At 46.2% G+C, this 20,759-nt stretch overlaps 1 protein-coding gene across 3 annotated transcripts in view; it reads left to right on the forward strand.

Moving 5' to 3' along the window:
* The first annotated feature begins 14,591 nt into the window (after window positions 1-14,591).
* Window positions 14,592-20,759, forward strand: part of LOC121569040 (myocardin-related transcription factor A-like) — a 44,929-nt gene continuing 38,761 nt past the window's right edge. For all 3 annotated transcript variants that reach the window (XM_045221210.1, XM_045221209.1, XM_041879638.2), the window contains exon 1: window positions 14,592-14,795. Coding sequence is in view for 2 of the 3 variants with exons in the window: in XM_045221209.1 (XP_045077144.1) it covers window positions 14,746-14,795 (50 nt within the window). In the remaining variant the exon portion in view is untranslated. The remainder of the gene's footprint in view (window positions 14,796-20,759) is intronic.

The following is a 20,759-nucleotide window of genomic DNA, read 5'->3' on the forward strand; positions in this document are numbered from 1 at the left end:
AGAATACAGGCACGCTCAAGCGTTAATAGTGCAGGTCAGAGGAGGATACCGAAGGTTTGATCACCCAGTTTTCCAAGTTGGCCGTAGGCTCCCCGCCGACTGAAATGGAGGACATATTGAAAGCCCTTGTTGCTGGCCAGCAAGCCCAGATGCAAGTAAACATGGCTCTCTTGGAGGAGCAAAAGAAAGCCAACCTTCTGAAGGCAGAGGAATTGCAGTTGCAGAGACAGAGGGTTGTCCAAAATACCCGCCCAATAAAGGCAAGTGACTTTATATCTAAGATGGGAGCTACCGATGACATTGAGGCATACCTGCATGCATTTGAGGCCACGGCCACTAGGGAAGCCTGGCCCAAGCAACAGTGGGTTGGTCTGTTAGCCCCCTTTCTAACCGGGGAATCGCTGAATGCTGTCCGGGACCTGGGCCCTGACCAGGTTACTGACTATGATGCCCTGAAGTCTGAGATCCTCAGCAGATATGGACTCACAAAGTTTGGTATGGCCCAGCGCTTTCACAGCTGGACCTTCCAACCAGACCAACCTCCTCGGGCGCAGATGCATGAACTTGTCCGAATCGCAAGGAAATGGCTGGATCCGCAGAGGAATACAGCAGCGGCGGTGGTGGAGGCCGTTGTGGTGGATCGTTACCTACGCGCCCTGCCTTATGAGGCAAAACGGGTCATCAGTCAACAGGCCTTGACCACGGCTGATCTGACCGTGGAAGCTGTGGAAAAGTACCAGGCCACAGCGGAGATGCTGAATGCTTCCCGAAAAAGACCCCAGGAGTGTGGCCCCACCACAAATGGGAAGAACCCGTCCAAAGGACCCCAAGGTCTCGAACCCAGCCACGTCAGGACTTATCCCGGCTCCAGGGGGAGCCAGAAACCAGGCGGGTCCAAGAAGAGTACACCAGGAGGGGGAAACTCGACAGTGTTACCGGTGTGGGGAGATGGGACATATCTCCTGGCAGTGTGGGAAACCAGCCGATGAACCTATGCCCACTGCGGAGTCCTCCAGCTCAGCACCCACACACCGTTTTGCCTCGCTCTTGGGAGTCGTAGATGGCGGCCCAGATCGACCCCCCACCTGCCCGGTAACTGTGAATCACCATGATGTGGAGGCCTTACTGGATTCTGGTAGCCGGGCCACCCTGGTGCGTAAGGATTTGGTGGGCCCAACGTGTCTGACCCCGGGGAAAGTCCTCCCAGTTTCCTGTGTCCATGGGGACACCAGAGAATACCCCATTACTGAACTTACAATGACCAGCACACGGGGAACCATACACACGACGGCGGGGGTGGTTGATTCCCTCCCCGTCCCTGTCCTAATTGGACGAGACTGCCCAGCCTTTTACCCACTCTGGAGAGAGTCTCAGGAGAGGATAACCCGAGTACCTCGGAAACGGAGAGGCAAGACTCATCCTGGGAAGGCTCCGGTGCAATCCTCCGAATTACTCACTCCCGCCCGGGCTCTGATAGGGATGGCAGGTGCCCAGACCGACACAGAGACGGAGCTACAGAATCTGGACAAAGAACTGTCTGGTCTGAAGGGGACCGCTGAGAGGTATCGTTTGTTAAAGCAACAGTTAGACATGAAGACAGAAGAGTTAGATATCCTCCAGGCTAAACTCCAACAGAGCTCCTTCCATAAGCAACAGGAGGAGCTGGAGAGGCTGCGCAGGACCATCGAGGAGTGTGAGGAGACCCTGCGCAGTAGTAAGGAGGTCCAGAAGAAGGCAGAGGAGAAGTACAAGGTGTTGGAGAACAAGATGAAGAATGCGGAGGCAGAGAGAGAGAAGGAACTGAAAGCTGCTCAACAGAAGCTAAACTCTGCTAAAACCAAGGCTGATGCGTTCAGTAAGAAACTCAAGGAGAGACAACAGGAGGCTGAGTCCCTGGTCCTAGAGGTGGAGGAGTTGAAGAGAGAGCAGGCTGGCAAGCACCACGGCAATGCGGACGCCCTCTCCCGGCGTGATGCCTTCTTCGCTGCCTTTACCCCGACGAGGACGTCGGTCCCGAGGAGGGGGATGTGTGATGTCACGAGAGGCTGTGTCCTGGAGGGACGTTACATCCCCCTGAGGTGGCTGCAAACCCAGACAGCTATGGCTCCATCTGCTGGTATGGTCGGGGAACTCCACCCCTCTATGGCCAATCTTCCCACGCAGCTGAAACAAATGAGGAGCTGATGAGCTGAAGGTTTGGGAAGGGAAGAGACACACGGAGGGAGTGTGTGGGGGGGTGAAGAAACACAGTCTCCAACCTGGGCTCTCTGGAGGACAAGAGTGCTGCACGTCCACTTCCATGAGGAATATAAGGATTTGGAGATACTTACCTTTGGGAAATACTCACCTTTGGATATATGCACCTGTGGAAATACGTGAGAGACATTTGGAAGGACTTTTGCTGGGTTGGCCACTAGCTGCAACGTGGACTACAGTAAGGCTGGGGAAAAGTTATCTGAGCGAGTGAGAATTATGATTTTGGATGTGGAAGAGACATCCCTGAACTGTTAACCCTTAAAGAGCCACAAGAGAACAGAATTTTGTTATATTTTCGTTAATTTCCCAAGACCTATAATAAAATCCTTGTTTTGTTTGAACCTTGTCTCCTTGCACTACTTGAGCAATCCCGCTGAAAGCTGTGTAGCCTCTCGTGACGTCACAGTATACAGATGGTAATAAAGTATGATTTTTTTTGGGACTCTGCCTTGTGATGTACAGTACCTGGCTTAATTCTTTGCCAGATTTGAGTATAGGGGTCTCCACTTGCCCTATTCCATGCACTGCACTAGAGCTAAAATCTCCCTTCGATGATCAACATCTGCTTTAGTCAGGTCAGATTATTCACTAATTAATCACCACTATTCCAGCTCACACACAGATTAAAGCCGGTTTCAATCTATCTAGGGCTGCCATGATGTGTCAAAATGAAAATGCACAGAATTGAGTCGCTGTTCTCCCCTTTTAGATGAAAACATGTGCATTTGGTAACATACGTTTTGCTTGTGGGTTTGGCCTCCAGCCTGGAGAAGCCGGACCTCGGCCACAACCACATCACCTTCCTGTGGGTTTGGTGATATTGAAATAATATTGAAACAGAGAGCACAGATGAAAAACTTTGAAGTACTGAATTTTAGCAAGTGCGCGGTTTTGCATTAGACTCTGGTCTTTGGGCAGAGACAAATTGCTGTGGGGTTTAAAAGGCTTGGATCCAGGTCACAAGGAGAATAATGTGGCATACAGGCCTGGCATCCAGAGCAACATCAGCAGATTATGTCTCTGATTAAAAACCAGAGGAGGAAACGGACTGCCACAGGGGTCAAATCCCCTGGGCAGACCTTGTCTAAGAGGAGGATAATGTCCAGAAACTGAACCTGTATCTGTACTGATGCTGTTTCTGCTCAGAAGCCCTATAAATGGATCTGGATAAGGAGTGGCGATTCAGCACTGGAGATATGGGCCAGCCACCCATGTGACCAAAGCCATTATCAGATGAACCAGATAACAATGATATGACATAACAGTGACATAATAACCGTCTGCTACCAGCAGGTGTGTATTACAATGTTTTAGTTGTCAGAACCCAGTGCAGACAGATCTATGAGATTGACGTCGGGCGCTTTAATACACTAGCTCTCATCCTTTACTTAAGAACATAAGACAGGACAGACGAAGGTATTATAAGTTACATAATTATGTTCCATTAGCTCCTATTGTACAACAGAAACCACAACCCTAACCCTAGATTCACTTACACATCCCAGTTCTACCCTACCTCTAGTCTCAACCACAACCCTAACCCTAGCTTTGTGTCCACATACCAGTTCAACCCTAACGCTAGCCTCAACCACAACCCTATCCCTTTAAGTTTTCTAATACGTGTTCCTGAAAATGTTGAATTAGTAATGTGCCTTTGTCATTCTTGGTAATGGATCTAATGTGCTGTTGAAGATGAGCCTGGAGGGCATTTCTGGTTTCCCCAATGTACTACTTCTGGAACACTTTGCATGAAACTATTGAAATGACATTTTGTGGTAACTGTTATTTTTGACAGATGGGGGCACCAAATCCACCATTTGAGATAATTTTGTCAGTCTCAAAAGTACAAAGTACAGCATACATAAAGCTTCATAAACACTACATAAATGCTTCACAAATAATATATAACTGTATGTCATACTCTATAAATTGTGTATTAAGGGTGACAAAGCCATTCCTACTGTAAGGTTATTTGCCAATTGTTACATAATGCATGTAATGTTTATACACCATTTATAGAGTATGACATATGACATATGCATATAGATTATTTGTTAAGCCTTTATGTAGTGCTTATGAAGCCTTTATGTATGCTATATAAATTGTATTTTGTTTAAAGTGGGACCATTTTGTCTTAGAGAAATATTAATCTGTCAGAGGAGGAACTGCAAATGGACCAGACTGAAGTCTAACCAATGATAAGCCTATCTATGGTTCTAGCCGGGTGATTATTCAGATTATAATTTTTCCACCCGATAAAATGAAATTATCTTAAAATCCTGGAGAAGGGGAAAAACATTTTGTGCCCTGTTGGAATCAGTTAATCAAGGAATTCAAATAATGATTTTACTGGAAAAGGTAGTAATCAGGGGGATGAGATCTTTGGTGTCAGGCACCACTGGCTGATTGTTCTGTTGTAACTGTTGTAGGGTTGTGGATTTGATTGTTCTGAGAAACCGTTTCTACTATCCTCTGTGTCTCAAGGGCTTGGAAAAGAATGGTGGTTGCCTCTTGGAAATCAGTTTTCAGAACAAAGTCTGTGGAAACGAAGCAGTTGTGATTTGATCAGGCCCTTGAACGTGTGCTTTGGGTGGAAAGATAGATTTATGTAAATAGACTCAGAGAATCTCAATTGATTTTGCTCGACTCCTGGCATCCTCTCCTCCGTCCTTTGCTTGTCTGCTTTTGAAAAACATTGAAGGTAATCGAGGAGAGGAAACGTGGAAACATTTGCATAAGTATGAAATTAGACTCTCCTTTTCCACTCGTGTCATTAGGCAAATAACGTTTACAGAGGAGGAATCACTAAATGTATGTTTAAAGTGGTAAAAAGAAATGGAGCTGGTTGTGCCAGACATTTTATAGATAAAAAAATAAGTAGCATTTGGTTTTTAGACATGTGCATGCTTTTCTCCTCCTAGAAAACAACAGCTGATTCAAAGGGGGTGTGGCGGATTTCAAAACGCTTCCAGGATATGGAGCCTAGATGTGTTACCTCAGTTGCGGGAGAAGGCAATTGAGGAGAGGAGAACAGTCGATTTAAGATGCACTATGCAGAAATCGCTGCACCATTTCCTGGTTGCTAAAATTGTTGGCCTAATTTCAGTTTATGTGACTAAACAAACAAGTATAGTGTAGAGAATCATTGTACAATCTAAACTGCTATGAAATATATTTTCCATAACCAGAAATATTGTATTTTCAGCTGTTTGAAGCTTGTGTACAAAACCTAAAGTAAAAGACTCAAAAACTAAATTTAAGAACGGGAAGCATATAGATAGCGCACACAGAACAGATCTACCGCTTCTTAGACTTCCTTTCAATGAAAATGACAGATCTATAACAAACATTTCTATGTGAAGTTGGTCAGGTCCCCAAAGGAATGGACACCATTGAGGTATAAAGACACTCTCCTCGACCACTCCACCACTTATCGGTTTTAGGGTCATGGAGGAGAGGAGGACTGAGGAATCAGAGATATTAGAGAAAGGAAGAGATAGGAATCCCATTGAGCAAAGAAAGGAGGAACGCATAACAGCCCACCCAGCAGACTGTCAATCAATCGCATTCACGTTGTCATGCTGCGCCATATGGTTAAGCTAATCGTCATGCAATTCCTTCTCAAAGTCAGGGTTTGATGCTGCGTTCAAAATATAAGCCTACCTAGCGAAGTTACCTAACATGATCCCCTTTTCAACATTGTTTTTAAATAGTTTAGTCACGATTGCTGCTGACAGACATGATGCTACATTGATTGATGGACCATGTCACAGATCATGGCAATATGGCTCCTTAACAAGTTAACGTTCAGGGGATAAACTAGATGGCTATATCCAAATATTATTTGATTTGCTACCTATAAGTGATGACAGTAGTCCGACTGACAACTTTACCAGGACGAGGACTTGCCGATGTCAAGCTCTTTCCAAAAGCCTAATCTCTGATGAAGCAAGTTAAATGACACTATATACCAAATGGTTATATAACATTTATTTAACAATCCCTTGAAAACGGCACATAGTTGTCAATGGTTTTAGCGGAGCTAATCTTTAAGAGTCTATTGACGCACCCATCAAAATCTGTCAGTTTAAACTACAGATATCACTGCATCCGCCCATAGGCCTTCCGCATCTACGGTGGAAGGTGGCAGAGCTACAGCAGTGTTTGTCAGACCATGAGACATCCCGTAAATCGGTCTTCTCACGAAAACATCTGTAGCTTCCGAACGGTTTGGCCTACACTCTATGGAAAGGGGAGACTCTCACAAACATGATGGTGTTCTCCATTTTGCTCCACCACCCCCACAAGTGTCACGGGACTTGTCTGAAAGTAACCCATACAAACTAAAATATTTCCTGAGCCACTTATTTATTTTTTGACTGTATTTTTTTGCCATTTATGAGTGTCATTCAATGTGTTTCTATGGGCTGTAGTAGTAAAGTCAAAATTCTCTATATATACTGTATATATATATTTTTTATAAATTGTGTGTGTGTAATTTTTACCCCCTTTTTCTCCCTAATTTCGTGATTACAATCTTGTCTCATCACTGCAACTCCCCAATGGGCTCGGGAGAGGCGAAGGTCGAGTCATGCGTCCTCAGAAACATGACCTGCCAAATCGCGCTTCTGAACACCCGCTTGCTTAACCCGGAAGCCAGCTGTACCAATATGTCGGAGGAAACACTGTTCAACTGACGACCAAAGTCAGCCTGCAGAGCGTGATGAGCCAAGTAAAGCCCTCCCGGCCAAACACTCCCCTAACCCGGACGACGCTGGGCCAATTGTGCGCCGTCATATGGGACTCCAGATCACGGCCGGTTGTGACACAGCCTGGGATCGAACCCCAGGCTGTAGTGACGCCGCAACACAGTGATGCAGTGCCTTAGACCGCTGCGCCACTCGGGAGGCCCCAAATTCTAGATTTGGTCAAACCATTTTTAAATAATTTGTTTTATACCTAAGGTGTCCTAAAATTCCAAATCAAATAGCTAAATTGACCATCTTAAAACAATTCCATATGTTAGCTTAGTACTCCCTCCCCCCTCCTCCCAACAGGTTAAATCAAAGCTCTGCACCATATTGTGACGTTTTATTGATAAAGATCTATGAGTCGAGAAACCTACCTATTTTTCTCGAAAGTACGTAATATCACGATTCCAAAGCTATACGGTATTACAGAGAACAAGTTAATTATCTCACATCTCTGAAAATATTTGTAATGTTGTACTTCTTGTTGACGAAATTCATGCAAATGTTGGGTTTTTGAGCTAGCACCCAATTGACTCCCATTGATTTACATTTACATTTTACATTTACGTCATTTAGCAGACGCTCTTATCCAGAGCGACTTACAAATTGGTGCATTCACCTTATAGCCAGTGGGATAACCACTTTACCATATGTTTTTTATTTTTTTTTTAAATTGGGTGGGGTAAGGGGGGGTAGAAGGATTACTTTATCCTATCCCAGGTATTCCTTAAAGAGGTGGGGTTTCAAGTGTCTCCGGAAGGTGGTGAGTGACTCTGCTGTCCTAGCGTCGTGAGGGAGCTTGTTCCACCATTGGGGTGCCAGAGCAGCGAACAGTTTTGACTGGGCTGAGCGGAGGTAGGGGGGCCAGCAGGCCAGAGGTGGATGAACGCAATGCCCTCGTTTGGGTGTAGGGACGGATCAGAGCCTGAAGGTACGGAGGTGCCGTTCCCCTCACAGCTCCGTATGCAAGCACCATGGTCTTGTAGCAGATGCGAGCTTCAACTGGAAGCCAGTGGAGTGTGCGGAGGAGCGGGGTGACGTGAGAGAACTTGGGAAGGTTGAGCACCAGACGGGCTGCGGCATTCTGGATGAGTTGTAGGGGTTTAATGGCACAGGCAGGGAGCCCAGCCAACAGCGAGTTGCAGTAATCCAGACGGGAGATGACAAGTGCCTGGATTAGGACCTATGCCGCTTCCTGTGTAAGGCAGGGTCGTACTCTCCGAATGTTGTAGAGCATGAACCTACAGGATCGGGTCACCGCCTTTAGCGGAGAACGACAGGATGTTGTCCAGGGTCACGCCAAGGCTCTTTGCACTCTGGGAGGAGGACACAATGGAGTTGTCAACCGTGATGGCGAGATCATGGAACGGGCAGTCCTTCCCCGGGAGGAAGAGCAGCTCCGTTTTGCAGAGGTTCAGCTTGAGATGGTGATCCGTCATCCACACTGATATGTCTGCCAGACATGCAGAGATGCGATTTGCCACCTGGTTATCAGAAGGGGGAAAGGAGAAGATTAGTTGTGTGTCGTCTGCGTAGCAATGATAGGAGAGGCCATGTGAGGATATGACAGAGCCAAGTGACTTGGTGTATAGCGAGAATAGGAGAGGGCCTAGAACTGAGCCCTGGGGGACACCAGTGGTGAGAGCACGTGGTGAGGAGACAGATTCTCGCCACGCCACTTGGTAGGAGCGACTTGTCAGGTAGGACGCAATCTAGGAGTGAGCCGCGCTGGAGATGCCCAACTCGGAGAGGGTGGAGAGGAGGATCTGATTGTTCACAGTATCAAAGGCAGCAGACAGGTCTAGAAGGACAAGAGCAGAGGAGAGAGAGTTAGCTTTAGCAGTGCGGAGAGCCTCCGTGACACAGAGAAGAGCAGTCTCAGTTGAATGACCAGTCTTGAAACCTGACTGGTTTGGATCAAGAAGGTCATTCTGAGAGAGATAGCAAGAGAGTTGGCTAAAGACGGCACCCTCAAGAGTTTTGGAGAGAAAAGAAAGAAGGGATACTGGTCTGTAGTTGTTGACATCGGAGGGATCGCGTGTAGGTTTTTTGAGAAGGGGTGCAACTCTCGCTCTCTTGAAGATGGAAGGGACATAGCCAGCGGTCAAGGATGAGTTGATGAGCGAGGTGAGGTAAGGGAGAAGGTCTCCGGAAATGGTCTGGAGAAGAGAGGAGGGGATAGGGTCAAGCGGGCAGGTTGTTGGGCGGCCGGCCGTCACAAGTCGCAAGATTTCATCTGGAGAGAGAGGGGAGAAAGAAGTCAAAGCATAGGGTAGGGCAGTGTGAGCAGGACCAGCAGTATCATTTGACTTAACAAACGAGGATCGGATGTCGTCAACCTTCTTTTCAAAATGGTTGACGAAGTCATCCACAGAGAGGGAGGAAGGGGGGAGGGGGAGGAGGATTCAGCAGGGAGGAGAAGGTGGCAAAGAGCTTCCTAGGTTTAGAGGCAGATGCTTGGAATTTAGAGTGGTAGAAAGTGGCTTTAGCAGCAGAAACAGAGGAAGAAAATGTAGAGAGGAGGGAGTGAAAAGATGCCAGGTCCGCAGGGAGTCTAGTTTTCCTCCATTTCCGCTCGGCTGCCCAGAGCCCTGTTCTGTGAGCTCGCAATGAGTTGTCAAGCCACGGAGCAGGAGGGGAGGACCGAGCCGGCCGGGAGGATAGGGGACATAGAGAGTCAAAGGATGCAGAAAGGGAGGAGAGGAGGGTTGAGAAGGCAGAATCAGGAGATCGGAGGGAGAAGGATTTAGCAGAGGGAAGAGATGATAGGATGGAAGAGGAGAGAGTAGCGGGAGAGAGAGAGAGCGAAGGTTGCGACGGCGCATTACCATCTGAGTAGAGGCAGAGTGAGTAGTGTTGGAGGAGAGCGAGAGAGAAAAGGATACAAAGTAGTGGTCGGAGACTTGGAGGGGAGTTGCACTGAGATTAGTAGAAGAACAGCATCTAGTAAATATGAGGTCAAGCGTATTGCCTGCCTTGTGAGTAGGGGGGGACGGTGAGAGGGTGAGGTCAAAAGAGGAGAGGAGTGGAAAGAAGGAGGCAGAGAGAAATGAGTCAAAGGTAGACGTAGGGAGGTTAATGTCACCCAGAACTGTGAGGGGTGACAACTTATCAAGGCGTCAAGCTCATTGATGAACTCTCCAAGGGAACCTGGAGGGCGATAAATGATAAGGATGTTAAGCTTGAATGGGCTAGTGACTGTGACAGCATGGAATTCAAATGAGGAGATAGACAGATGGGTCAGGGGAAAAAGAGAGAATGTTAACTTGGGAGAGATGAGGATTCCTGTGCCACCACCCCGCTGACCAGATGCTCTCGGGGTATGCGAGAACACATGGTCAGACGAGGAGAGAGCAGTAGGAGTAGCAGTGTTTTCAGTGGTAATCCATGTTTCCGTCAGCGCCAAGAAGTCGAGGGACTGGAGGGTAGCATAGGCTGAGATTAACTCTGCCTTGTTGGCCGCAGAACGGCAGTTCCAGAGGCTGCCGGAGACCTGGAACTCCACGTGAGTCGTGCGTGCAGGGACCACCAGGTTAGAGAGGCAGCGGTGTGAGGCGTTTGTATAGCCTGTTCGGAGAGGAGAGAACAGGGATAGATAGACGCATAGTTGACAGGCTACAGAAAATGGCTACAATAAAGCAAAGGAGATCAGAATGAAATGAACTAAACATCTGGAAAAGCGAGAGAGCGGGGCCTCCCTCACTTACATTTCACTGAAACACCCAAATATACCTCTCCCAACTTCCACCTCAGAAACTATAATTGTTGTAAACTACATCGGTTCAATGTTTTCTAGGGTTGATGCCTTGACGAAGAGCTCTCCTTGTCCTTGAATCGACCAGAATGCACCGCGCTTCCCACTGACGACGCATGAACAACGCACACAATGGTCCTTAATCCGATTCCATTGGAGTTTCCCATCTCCTCAAAAGTATCTCTGGAGGAGTCGAGGAGAGGACAGACTTTTCCCAGTGTGTATCTGTTGATTTAGAAATACTTTGGTTTTGAAGATTCTGTCTCCATCTAGTGGAAAAAAGGAAAACAGTAATTTCCAGAAATCAATAGAATCAGTGTATGGTGTATTTATGTGAGGATGGTTTGTGTTAAAAAGGTGAATGAATTTAGTATTTTCACTGTGGTGCCAAACACCAAAGATATCATCCTAATAATGGAAGTAGATCAAGGGCAGGTTGGAACACTTACTAAATAGGGTTTCCCCAAACATCTGTCCATTAACGTGAAAATCAAATCAAATCAAATTGTATTGGCCACATGCGCCGAATACAGCAGATGCAGACATTACAGTGAAATGCTTACTTACAGCCCTTAACCAACAGTGCATTTATTTTAAATAAAAAAGTAAAATAAAACAACAACAAAAAAGTGTTGAGAAAAAAAGAGCAGAAGTAAAATAAAATAACAGTAGGGAGGCTATATGTACAGGGGAGTACCGGTGCAGAGTCAATGTGCGGGGGCACCTGCTAGTTGAGGTAGTTGAAGTAATATGTACATGTGGGTAGAGTTAAAGTGACTATGCATAAATAATTAACAGAGTAGCAGCAGCGTAAAAAGATGGGGTGGGGGTGGGGGGGGCAGTGCAAATAGTCCGGGTAGCCATGATTAGCTGTTCAGGAGTCTTATGGCTTGGGGGTAGAAGCTGTTGAGAAGTCTTTTGGACCTAGACTTGGCACTCCGGTACCGCTTGCCGTGCGGTAGCAGAGAGAACAGTCTATGACTAGGGTGGCTGGAGTCTTTGACAATTTTGAGGGCCTTCCTCTGACACCGCCTGGTATAGAGGTCCTGGATGGCAGGAAGCTTGGCCCCAGTGATGTACTGGGCCGTACGCACTACCCTCTGTAGTGCCTTGCGGTTGGAGGCCGAACAGTTGCCATACCAGGCGGTGATGCAACCAGTCAGGATGCTCTCGATGGTGCAGCTGTATAATTTTTTGAGGATCTGAGGACCCATGCCAAATCTTTTCAGTCTCCTGAGGGGGTTTGTCGTGACCTCTTTACGACTATCTTGGTGTGTTTGGACCATGATAGTTCGTTGGTGATGTGGACACCAAGGAACTTGAAGCTCTCAACCTGTTCCACTACAGCCCCGTCGATGAGAATGGGGGCGTGCTCAGTCCTCTTTTTTTTCCTGTAGTCCACAATCATCTCCTTTGTCTTGGTCACGTTGAGGGAGAGGTTGTTATCCTGGCACCACACGGCCAGGTCTCTGACCTCCTCCCTATAGGCTGTCTCATCGTTGTCGGTGATCAGGCCTACCACTGTTGTGTCGTCTGCAAACTTAATGATGGTGTTGGAGTCGTGCCTGGCCATGCAGTCATGGGTGAACAGGGAGTACAGGAGGAGACTGAGCATGCACCCCTGAGGGCCCCCCGTGTTGAGGATCAGTGTGGCAGATGTGTTGTTACCTACCCTTACCACCTGGGGACGGCCCGTCAGGAAGTCCAGGATCCAGTTGCAGAGGGAGGTGTTTAGTCCCAGGATCCTTAGCTTAGTGATGAGCTTTGAGGGCACTATGGTGTTGAATACTGAGCTGTAGTCAATGAATAGCATTCTCACGTAGGTGTTCCTCTTGTCTAGGTGGGAAAGGGCAGTGTGGAGTGCAATAGAGATTGCATCATCTGTGGATCTGTTGGGGCGGTATGCAAATTGGAGTGGGTCTAGGGTTTCTGGGATAATGGTGTTGATGTCGACTTCATGGCTACAGACGTCAGTGCTACGGGTCGGTAGTCATTTAGGCAGGTTATCTTAGTGTCCTTGGGCACGGGGACTATGGTGGTCTGCTTGAAACATAATAATAATAATAATATGCCATTTAGCAGACGCTTTTATCCAAAGCGACTTACAGTCATGCGTGCATACATTTTTTTATTTTTTTTGTGTACGGGTGGTCCCGGGGATCAAACCCACTACCTTGGCGTTACAAGCGCCGTGCTCTACCAGCTGAGCTACAGAGGACCACAATACCAAACATGTTGGTATTACAGACTCAGTCAGGGACATGTTGAAAATGTCAGTGTAGACACTTGCCAGTTGGTCAGCACATGCTCAGAGTACACGTCCTGGTAATCCGTCTGGCCCTGCGGCCTTGTGAATGTTGACCTGCTTAAAAGTCTTACTCACATCGGCTACGGAGAGCGTGATCACATAGTCATCCGGAACAGCTGCTGCTCTCATGCATGCTTCAGTGTTGCTTGCCTCGAAGCTAGCATAGAAGTGCTTTAGCTCGTTTGGAAGTCTTGTGTCACTGGGCAGCTCGCGGCTGTGCTTCCCTTTGTAGTCTAATAGTTTTCAAGCCCTGCCACATCCGACGAGCATCAGAGCCGGTGTAGTACGATTCAATCTTAGTCCTGTATTGACTCTTTGCCTGTTTGATGGTTCGTCTGAGGGCATAGCGGGATTTCTTATGAGCGTCCGGGTTAGAGTCCCGCTCCTTGAAAGCGGCAGCTTTACCCTTTAGCTCAGTGCGGATGTTTCCTGTAATCCATGGCTTCTGGTTGGGGTATGTACGTACGGTCACTGTGGGGACGACATCATCGATGCACTTATTGATGAAGCCAGTGACTGATGTGGTGTACTCCTCAATGCTATCTGAAGAATCCCGGAACATGTTCCAGTCTGTGCTAGCAAAACAGTCCTGTAGCTTAGCATCTGCGTCATCTGACCACTTTTTTATTAACCGAGTCACTGGTGCTTCCTGCTTTAGTTTTTGCTTATAAGCAGGAATCAGGAGGATAGAGTTATGGTCAGATTTGCCAAATGGAGGGCGAGGGAGAGCTTTGTATGCGTCTCTGTGTGTGGAGTAAAGGTGGTCTAGAATATTTTTTCCTCTGGTTGCACATTTAACATGCTGGTAGAAATTAGGTAGAACGGATTTAAATTTCCCTACATTAAAGTCCCCGGCCACTAGGAGCGCTGCCTCTGGATGAGCGTTTTCCTGTTCACTTATGGCCTTATACAGCTCATTCAGTGCAATCTTAATGCCAGCATTGGTTTGTGGTGGTAAATAGACAGCTATGAAAAATATAGATGAAAACTCTCTTGGTAAATAGTGTGGTCTACAGCTTATCATAAAATACTCTACCTCAGGCGAGCAAAACCTCGAGACTTCCTTAGTATTTGATTTTGTGCACCAGCTGTTGTTTACACATATACACAGACCGCCACCCCTTGTCTTACCGGAGTCATTGGTTAGAGCTGCAGGACCTTTGTTTGAGCGGAAGGCATTGGATTAAAGATGTTTTTAACTGTTTTCAACCCTAATTCTGTACTGATGTTGGTGTAGAGACTATTGATATCGTGGGCCTGGAATGGGATGTGTGATATCTATAGGACTTTTATTATGACACACATTCGAAATAGATGATAGAAGTACACACACAATTCTGTTTTATCATTTAGGCTAAAAATATAAATGCAAACAAATATATAACAATTACTTTTGATAATTGGTATAAGATATCGATTATTGTGATATTGTCCATAATTGTTTGCCTTATTTATTAATTTACACTTAAAGACTACATGTCAGAACTCTTATTCTGAAGGATTGTTATTCTTGCTAGTTTGATATTCGTTTGAGTGAGCAGTTTGTGAGGGAATGTTATTACCTAGCTAGCTAGCTGGCTAACTTTAACAACGGTTAATAAAGTCTCGATTTGATTGAAGACCAATGGAAATGCAACTAACATGTCGACCATAACTTTTCTGCTGTCACCACTTGAATGCTTGCGGTCCCAGTTCCATACCACCAACAGTGTGTTTCTCTTGCGAGGTGAGTTGAACCGCTAACGTTAGCAACTAGGCTAGTTATCAAATAATCGCAACCAGACTAGGGAGCTGGCTAGTGATTTCGCTTGCTAGTTAGCTAGCTAAATTAGCTAGTTTAGCAACAGTGCGCTCGCATCTGGCTACATGGGGCTAAAATCTGGATTATAATGGCTGCTCCACTGGCACGGGCCATGAGTCTAGGTAGCTAGCACCTAGCGAGTGTATATTACGTAATAGCTACAGTACAATTAACATACTGGTTAGATAGCTAACGTTAGTGTGTGGTTTGACAGTTAGCTAGCTACCTATCTATCTATGTTGTCAGTCACAATGGTAGCCTAAACACTCACGCCTGCTAACGTGATTTGCTAGGTAAGACATTTTGACATCTGGCCTTATCGTTTTTCAAGATGTTCATAGCTATATGACCAGTAGGGTCAAAAAATGATCACAGTGGTAATAGAGGGTGCAACAGGTCAGCAACAAGTAAAGGTTTGTTGGCTTTTCATAGTCGAGTACAGGGGTCGAGACAGCAGGTGCAGTGCCAGTAGATACATTCAAATGTATTCCATATGTAGCTAGTTTAGTATAAATATTGAAACTTGGACAAGCGTGAATGTCTGACTGAATTTTTATGTGGCCGCACAGATCGTTCTAGCTAATCACATAATCTGCGTGGTATCGAGTAGTGATGGGCTCAATGCCCATGCCGGCTCATTTGGCTCGGTTCATGTAAAAGAGCCGATTCAGTTGGGTCTTCGTTCAAAATGCTTAAATCGACCTAGAACCATGAAATAAAGTGCAAATATCCAATGTAAAGCCCAACAGGTAGGCTACCATTATGTCAGATCGTGAAATGCGCGTTGAAATACATTTTTACCTGGCCAAATTATTAGATAGCCTGCAAAAAGTTTTTAAGCACTGATGATCAGCGTGGACCAGTTTGACGTGCTCTCCCAACAATTTCTGCAGTGAGGATTAAGCCTCTTTAGATCATTATTTTGTAATTTATCTGCACAAAAACGTTGTTTTGAGCTCAAAAAGCAGCAGCTAGTAGCAGTATGCAAATCAGGGCGCCAAACCGACGTTCACTAAAAATATACGTTGAAAAAGAGCCGTTCGTTGCAAACGACCCATCATTACTAGTATCGTATCGACAATCCTCACGACCAAGTTATTAATCTTGTAGTGTGTGACCCCTTCTGTGCCACTTCGTTTAGTGCGCACCACTACGTTGTCAAGACAAAACGACAGGAAATACGTTTTAATGTGAGAGGCACAGCGATGTTAGGATTATGAACGTAAGTTCTGAGTTTCCTGAATTCCTATCAGACCTTGTAGTCATAGCAGATCATATTCTAATTTTTGGTGATTTTAATATTCACATGGAGAAGTCCACAGACCCACTCCAAAAGTCTTTCGGAGCCATTATCGACTCAGTGGGTTTTGTCCAACATGTCTCTGGACCTACTCACTGCCACAGTCATACTCTGGACCTAGTTTTGTCCCATGGAATAAATGTTGTAGATCTTAATGTTTTTCCACAAAATCCTGGACTATCGGACCACCATTTTATTACATTTGCAATCGCAACAAATAATCTGCTCAGACCCCAACCAAGGAGCATCAAAAGTCGTGCTATAAATTCTCAAACAACACAAAAATTCATTGATGCCCTTCCAGACTCCTTCTGCCTACCCAAGGACGTCAGAGGACAAAAATCAGTTAACCACTTAACTGAGGAACTCAATTTAACCTTGCGCAATACCCTAGATGCAGTTGCACCCCTAAAAACGAAAAACATTTGTCATAAGAAACTAGCTCCCTGGTATACAGAAAATACCCGAGCTTTGAAGCAAGCTTCCAGGAAATTGGAACGGAAATGGCGCCACACCAAACTGGAAGTCTTCCGACTAGCTTGGAAAGACAGTACCGTGCAGTACCGAAGAGCCCTCACTGCTGCTCGATCATCCTACTTTTCCAACTTAATTGAGGAAAATAAGAACAATCCAAAATTTCTTTTTGATACTGTTGCAAAGCTAACTAAAAAGCAGCATTCCCCAAGAGAGGATGGCTTTCACTTCAGCAGTGATAAATTCATGAACTTCTTTGAGGAAAAGATCATGACCATTAGAAAGCAAATTACGGACTCCTCTTTGAATCTGCGTATTCCTCCAGGGCTTAGCTGTCCTGGATCTGCACAGCTCTGCGAGGGCCTGGGATCGGGAGAGACACTTAAGTGTTTTAGTACTATATCTCTTGACACAATGATGAAAATAATCATGGCCTCTAAACCTTCAAGCTGCATACTGGATCCTATTCCTACTAAACTGCTGAAGGAGCTGCTTCCTGTGCTTGGCCCTCCTATGTTGAACATAATAAACAGCTCTCTATCCACCGGATGTGTACCAAACTCACTAAAAGTGGCAGTGATAAAGCCTCTCTTGAAAAAGCCAAACCTTGACCCGGAAAATATAAAAAACTATCGGCCTATATCGAATCTTCCATTCCTCTCAAAAATTTTAGAAAAAGCTGTTGCGCAGCAACTCACTGCCTTTCTGAAGACAAACAATGTATACGAAATGCTTCAGTCTGGTTTTAGACCCCATCATAGCACTGAGACTGCACTTGTGAAGGTGGTAAATGACCTTTTAATGGCGTCAGACCGAGGCTCTGCATCTGTCCTCGTGCTACTAGACCTTAGTGCTGCCTTTGACACCATCGATCACCACATTCTTTTGGAGAGACTGGAAACCCAAATTGGTCTACACGGACAAGTTCTGGCCTGGTTTAGATCCTACCTGTCGGAAAGATATCAGTTTGTCTCTGTGAATGGTCTGTCCTCCGACAAATCAACTGTACATTTCGGTGTTCCTCAAGGTTCCGTTTTAGGACCACTATTGTTTTCACTATATATTTTACCTCTTGGGGATGTTATTCGAAAACATAATGTTAACTTTCACTGCTATGCGGATGACACACAGCTGTACATTTCAATGAAACATGGTGAAGCCCCAAAATTGCCCTCGCTAGAAGCCTGTGTTTCAGACATAAGGAAGTGGATGGCTGAAAACTTTTTACTTTTAAACTCGGACAAAACAGAGATGCTTGTTCTAGGTCCCAAGAAACAAAGAGATCTTCTGTTAAATCTGACAATTCATCTAGATGGTTGTAAAGTCGTCTCAAATAAAACTGTGAAGGACCTCGGTGTTACTCTTGACCCTGATCTCTCTTTTGACGAACATATCAAGACTGTTTCAAGGACAGCTTTTTTCCATCTACGTAACATTGCAAAAATCAGAAATGTTCTGTCCAAAAATGATGCAGAAAAATTAATCCATGCATTTGTTACTTCTAGGTTAGACTACTGCAATGCTCTATTTTCCGGCTACCCGGATAAAGCACTAAATAAACTTCAGTTAGTGCTAAATACGGCTGCTAGAATCCTGACTAGAACCAAGAAATTTGATCATATTACTCCAGTGCTAGCTTCCCTACACTGGCTTCCTGTTAAGGCAAGGGCTGATTTCAAGGTTTTACTGTTAACCTATAAAGCATTACATGGGCTTGCTCCTACCTATCTTTCCGAGTTGGTCCTGCCGTACATACCAATACGTACGCTACGGTCACAAGACGCAGGCCTCCTAATTGTCCCTAGAATTTCTAAGCAAACAGCGGGAGGCAGGGCTTTCTCCTATAGATCTCCATTTTTATGGAACAGTCTGCCTACCCATGTGAGAGACGCAGACTCGGTCTCAACCTTTAAGTCTTTACTGAAGACTTATCTCTTCAGTAGGTCATATGATTGAGTGTAGTCTGGCCCAGGAGTGTGAAGGTGAACGGAAAGGCTGGAGCAACGAACAGCCCTTGCTGTCTCTGCCGGGCCGGTTCCCCTCTCCACTGGGGTTCTCTGCCTCTAACCCTGTTGCAGGGGCTGAGTCACTGGCTTGCTGGTGCTCTTTCATGCCGTCCCTGGGAGGGGTGCGTCACTTGAGTGGGTTGAGTTACTGACGTGATCTTCCTGTCTGGGTTGGCGCCCCCCTTGGTTTGTGCTGTGGTGGAGACCTCTGTGGGCTATACTCGGCCTTGTCTCAGGATTGTAAGTTGGTGGTTGGGGATATCCCTCTAGTGGTGCGGGGGGCTGTGCTTTGGCGGAGTGGGTGGGGTTATATCCTTCCTGTTTGGCCCTGTCCGGGGTTTCTTCGGATGGGGCCACAGTGTCTCCGGACCGCTCCTGTCTCAGCCTCCAGTATTTATGCTGCAGTAGTTTATGTGTCGGGGGCTGGGGTTAGTTGGTTATACCTGGAGTACTTCTCCTGTCTTATCCAGTGTCCTGTGTGAATTTAAGTATGCTCTCTCTAATTCTCTCGTTCTCTCTTTCTCTCTGAGAACCTGAGCCCTAGGACCATACGTCAGGACTACCGGGCATGATGACACCTTGCTGTCCCCAGTCCGCCTGGCCTTGCTGCTATTCCAGTTTCAACTGTTCTGCCTGCGGCTACGAAACCCCTACCTGTCCCAGACCTGCTGTTTTCAACTCTTTAATGATCGGCTATGAAAAGCCAACTGAGAGACCTGAGCCCTAGGACCATACGTCGGGACTACCGGCCGTGGTGACTCCTTGCTGTCCCCAGTCCGCCTGGCCTTGCTGCTATTCCAGTTTCAACTGTTCTGCCTGCGGTTATGGAACCCCTACCTGTCCCAGACCTGCTGTTTTCAACTCTTAATGATCGGCTATGAAAAGCCAACTGAGATTTATTCCTGATTATTATTTGACCATGCTTGTCACTTATGAACATTTTTGAACATCTTGGCATGGTTCTGTTATAATCTCCACCCGGCACAGCCAGAAGAGGACTGGCCACCCCTCATAGCCTGGTTCCTCTCTAGGTTTCTTCCTAGGCTTTCGCCTTTCTAGGGAGTTTTTCCTAGCCACCGTGCTTCTACACCTGCATTACTAGCTGTTTGGGGTTTTAGGCTGGGTTTCTGTACAGCACTTCGAGATATTAGCTGATGTAAGAAGGGCTATATAAAATAAAATTGATTGATTGATTGATTGAACAACCCACACACTCTGCCTTGCCTAAACAAAGTATGTCTCTCTCCCCCCACGGTGTCGCTGCCTGCTGGGTACCGGACTAGCTGGCTAAACTAACATTGTCCTTCGCTCCCGCCTGCCGAACACATTTTACATTACATTTGAGTCATTAGGCAGACGCTCTTATCCAGAGCGACTTAGTACAGTTAGTGAGTGCATACATTTTTTTTTATTCTTCTCCATACTGGCCCCCCGTGGGAAACTAACCCACAACCCTGGCGTTGCAAACGCCATGCTCTACCAACTGAGCTAGCTACACGGGGCCCCCACCTGCCATCGTTAACAGAACTGCGGGAAAACAGTGCCCGACAGGCGGGAACGAAGGACACTGTTTACCGGTGTACGGCTAGCTAGCTACCGTAGTCGCCCCCGCCCCTTCTTTGGGAGGATGGGGGGTACAGTGCACTAGCTAACCAGCTAGTTAGCGTTTATCGGCGGCTGGCATCCAACATTATTGTGCATTAATGCCACCTACTGTAATGGAGCACCCCCCGCCTCCCGCATGTCCTATCTTCAAAATTTACAAATATATAAATATAAAGAGGGGTTCCTGCAGATGCAGGAATGTCCACATGCAGGAACGCCTCGAATTGCAGGCCGAATTTTCTGGGTTAGATTAGCATTAATACTGCCTGTAAAAAGTGGAGCGGGCTAGTGTTATGTGGATTCACATCTTGCTTGTTTTGATCTTTCTTAAGGTTTAGATTTGTGTCGATTTGGCAAAAAATATAAACCTGTCCTTGCTTCATATCGCTAGATTTAATATGTCTGCCATGACATAAGTGCTTCATATTTATTTGGCTCCCAGTTAACCCTATTCATGCTGATCCTCTGCGCTTGGCCTACTTTTTCTATTGTCAGTGCCTATGA

This window comes from Coregonus clupeaformis, chromosome 7, assembly GCF_020615455.1.
Source record: "Coregonus clupeaformis isolate EN_2021a chromosome 7, ASM2061545v1, whole genome shotgun sequence".
Classification (NCBI taxonomy): domain Eukaryota; kingdom Metazoa; phylum Chordata; class Actinopteri; order Salmoniformes; family Salmonidae; genus Coregonus; species Coregonus clupeaformis.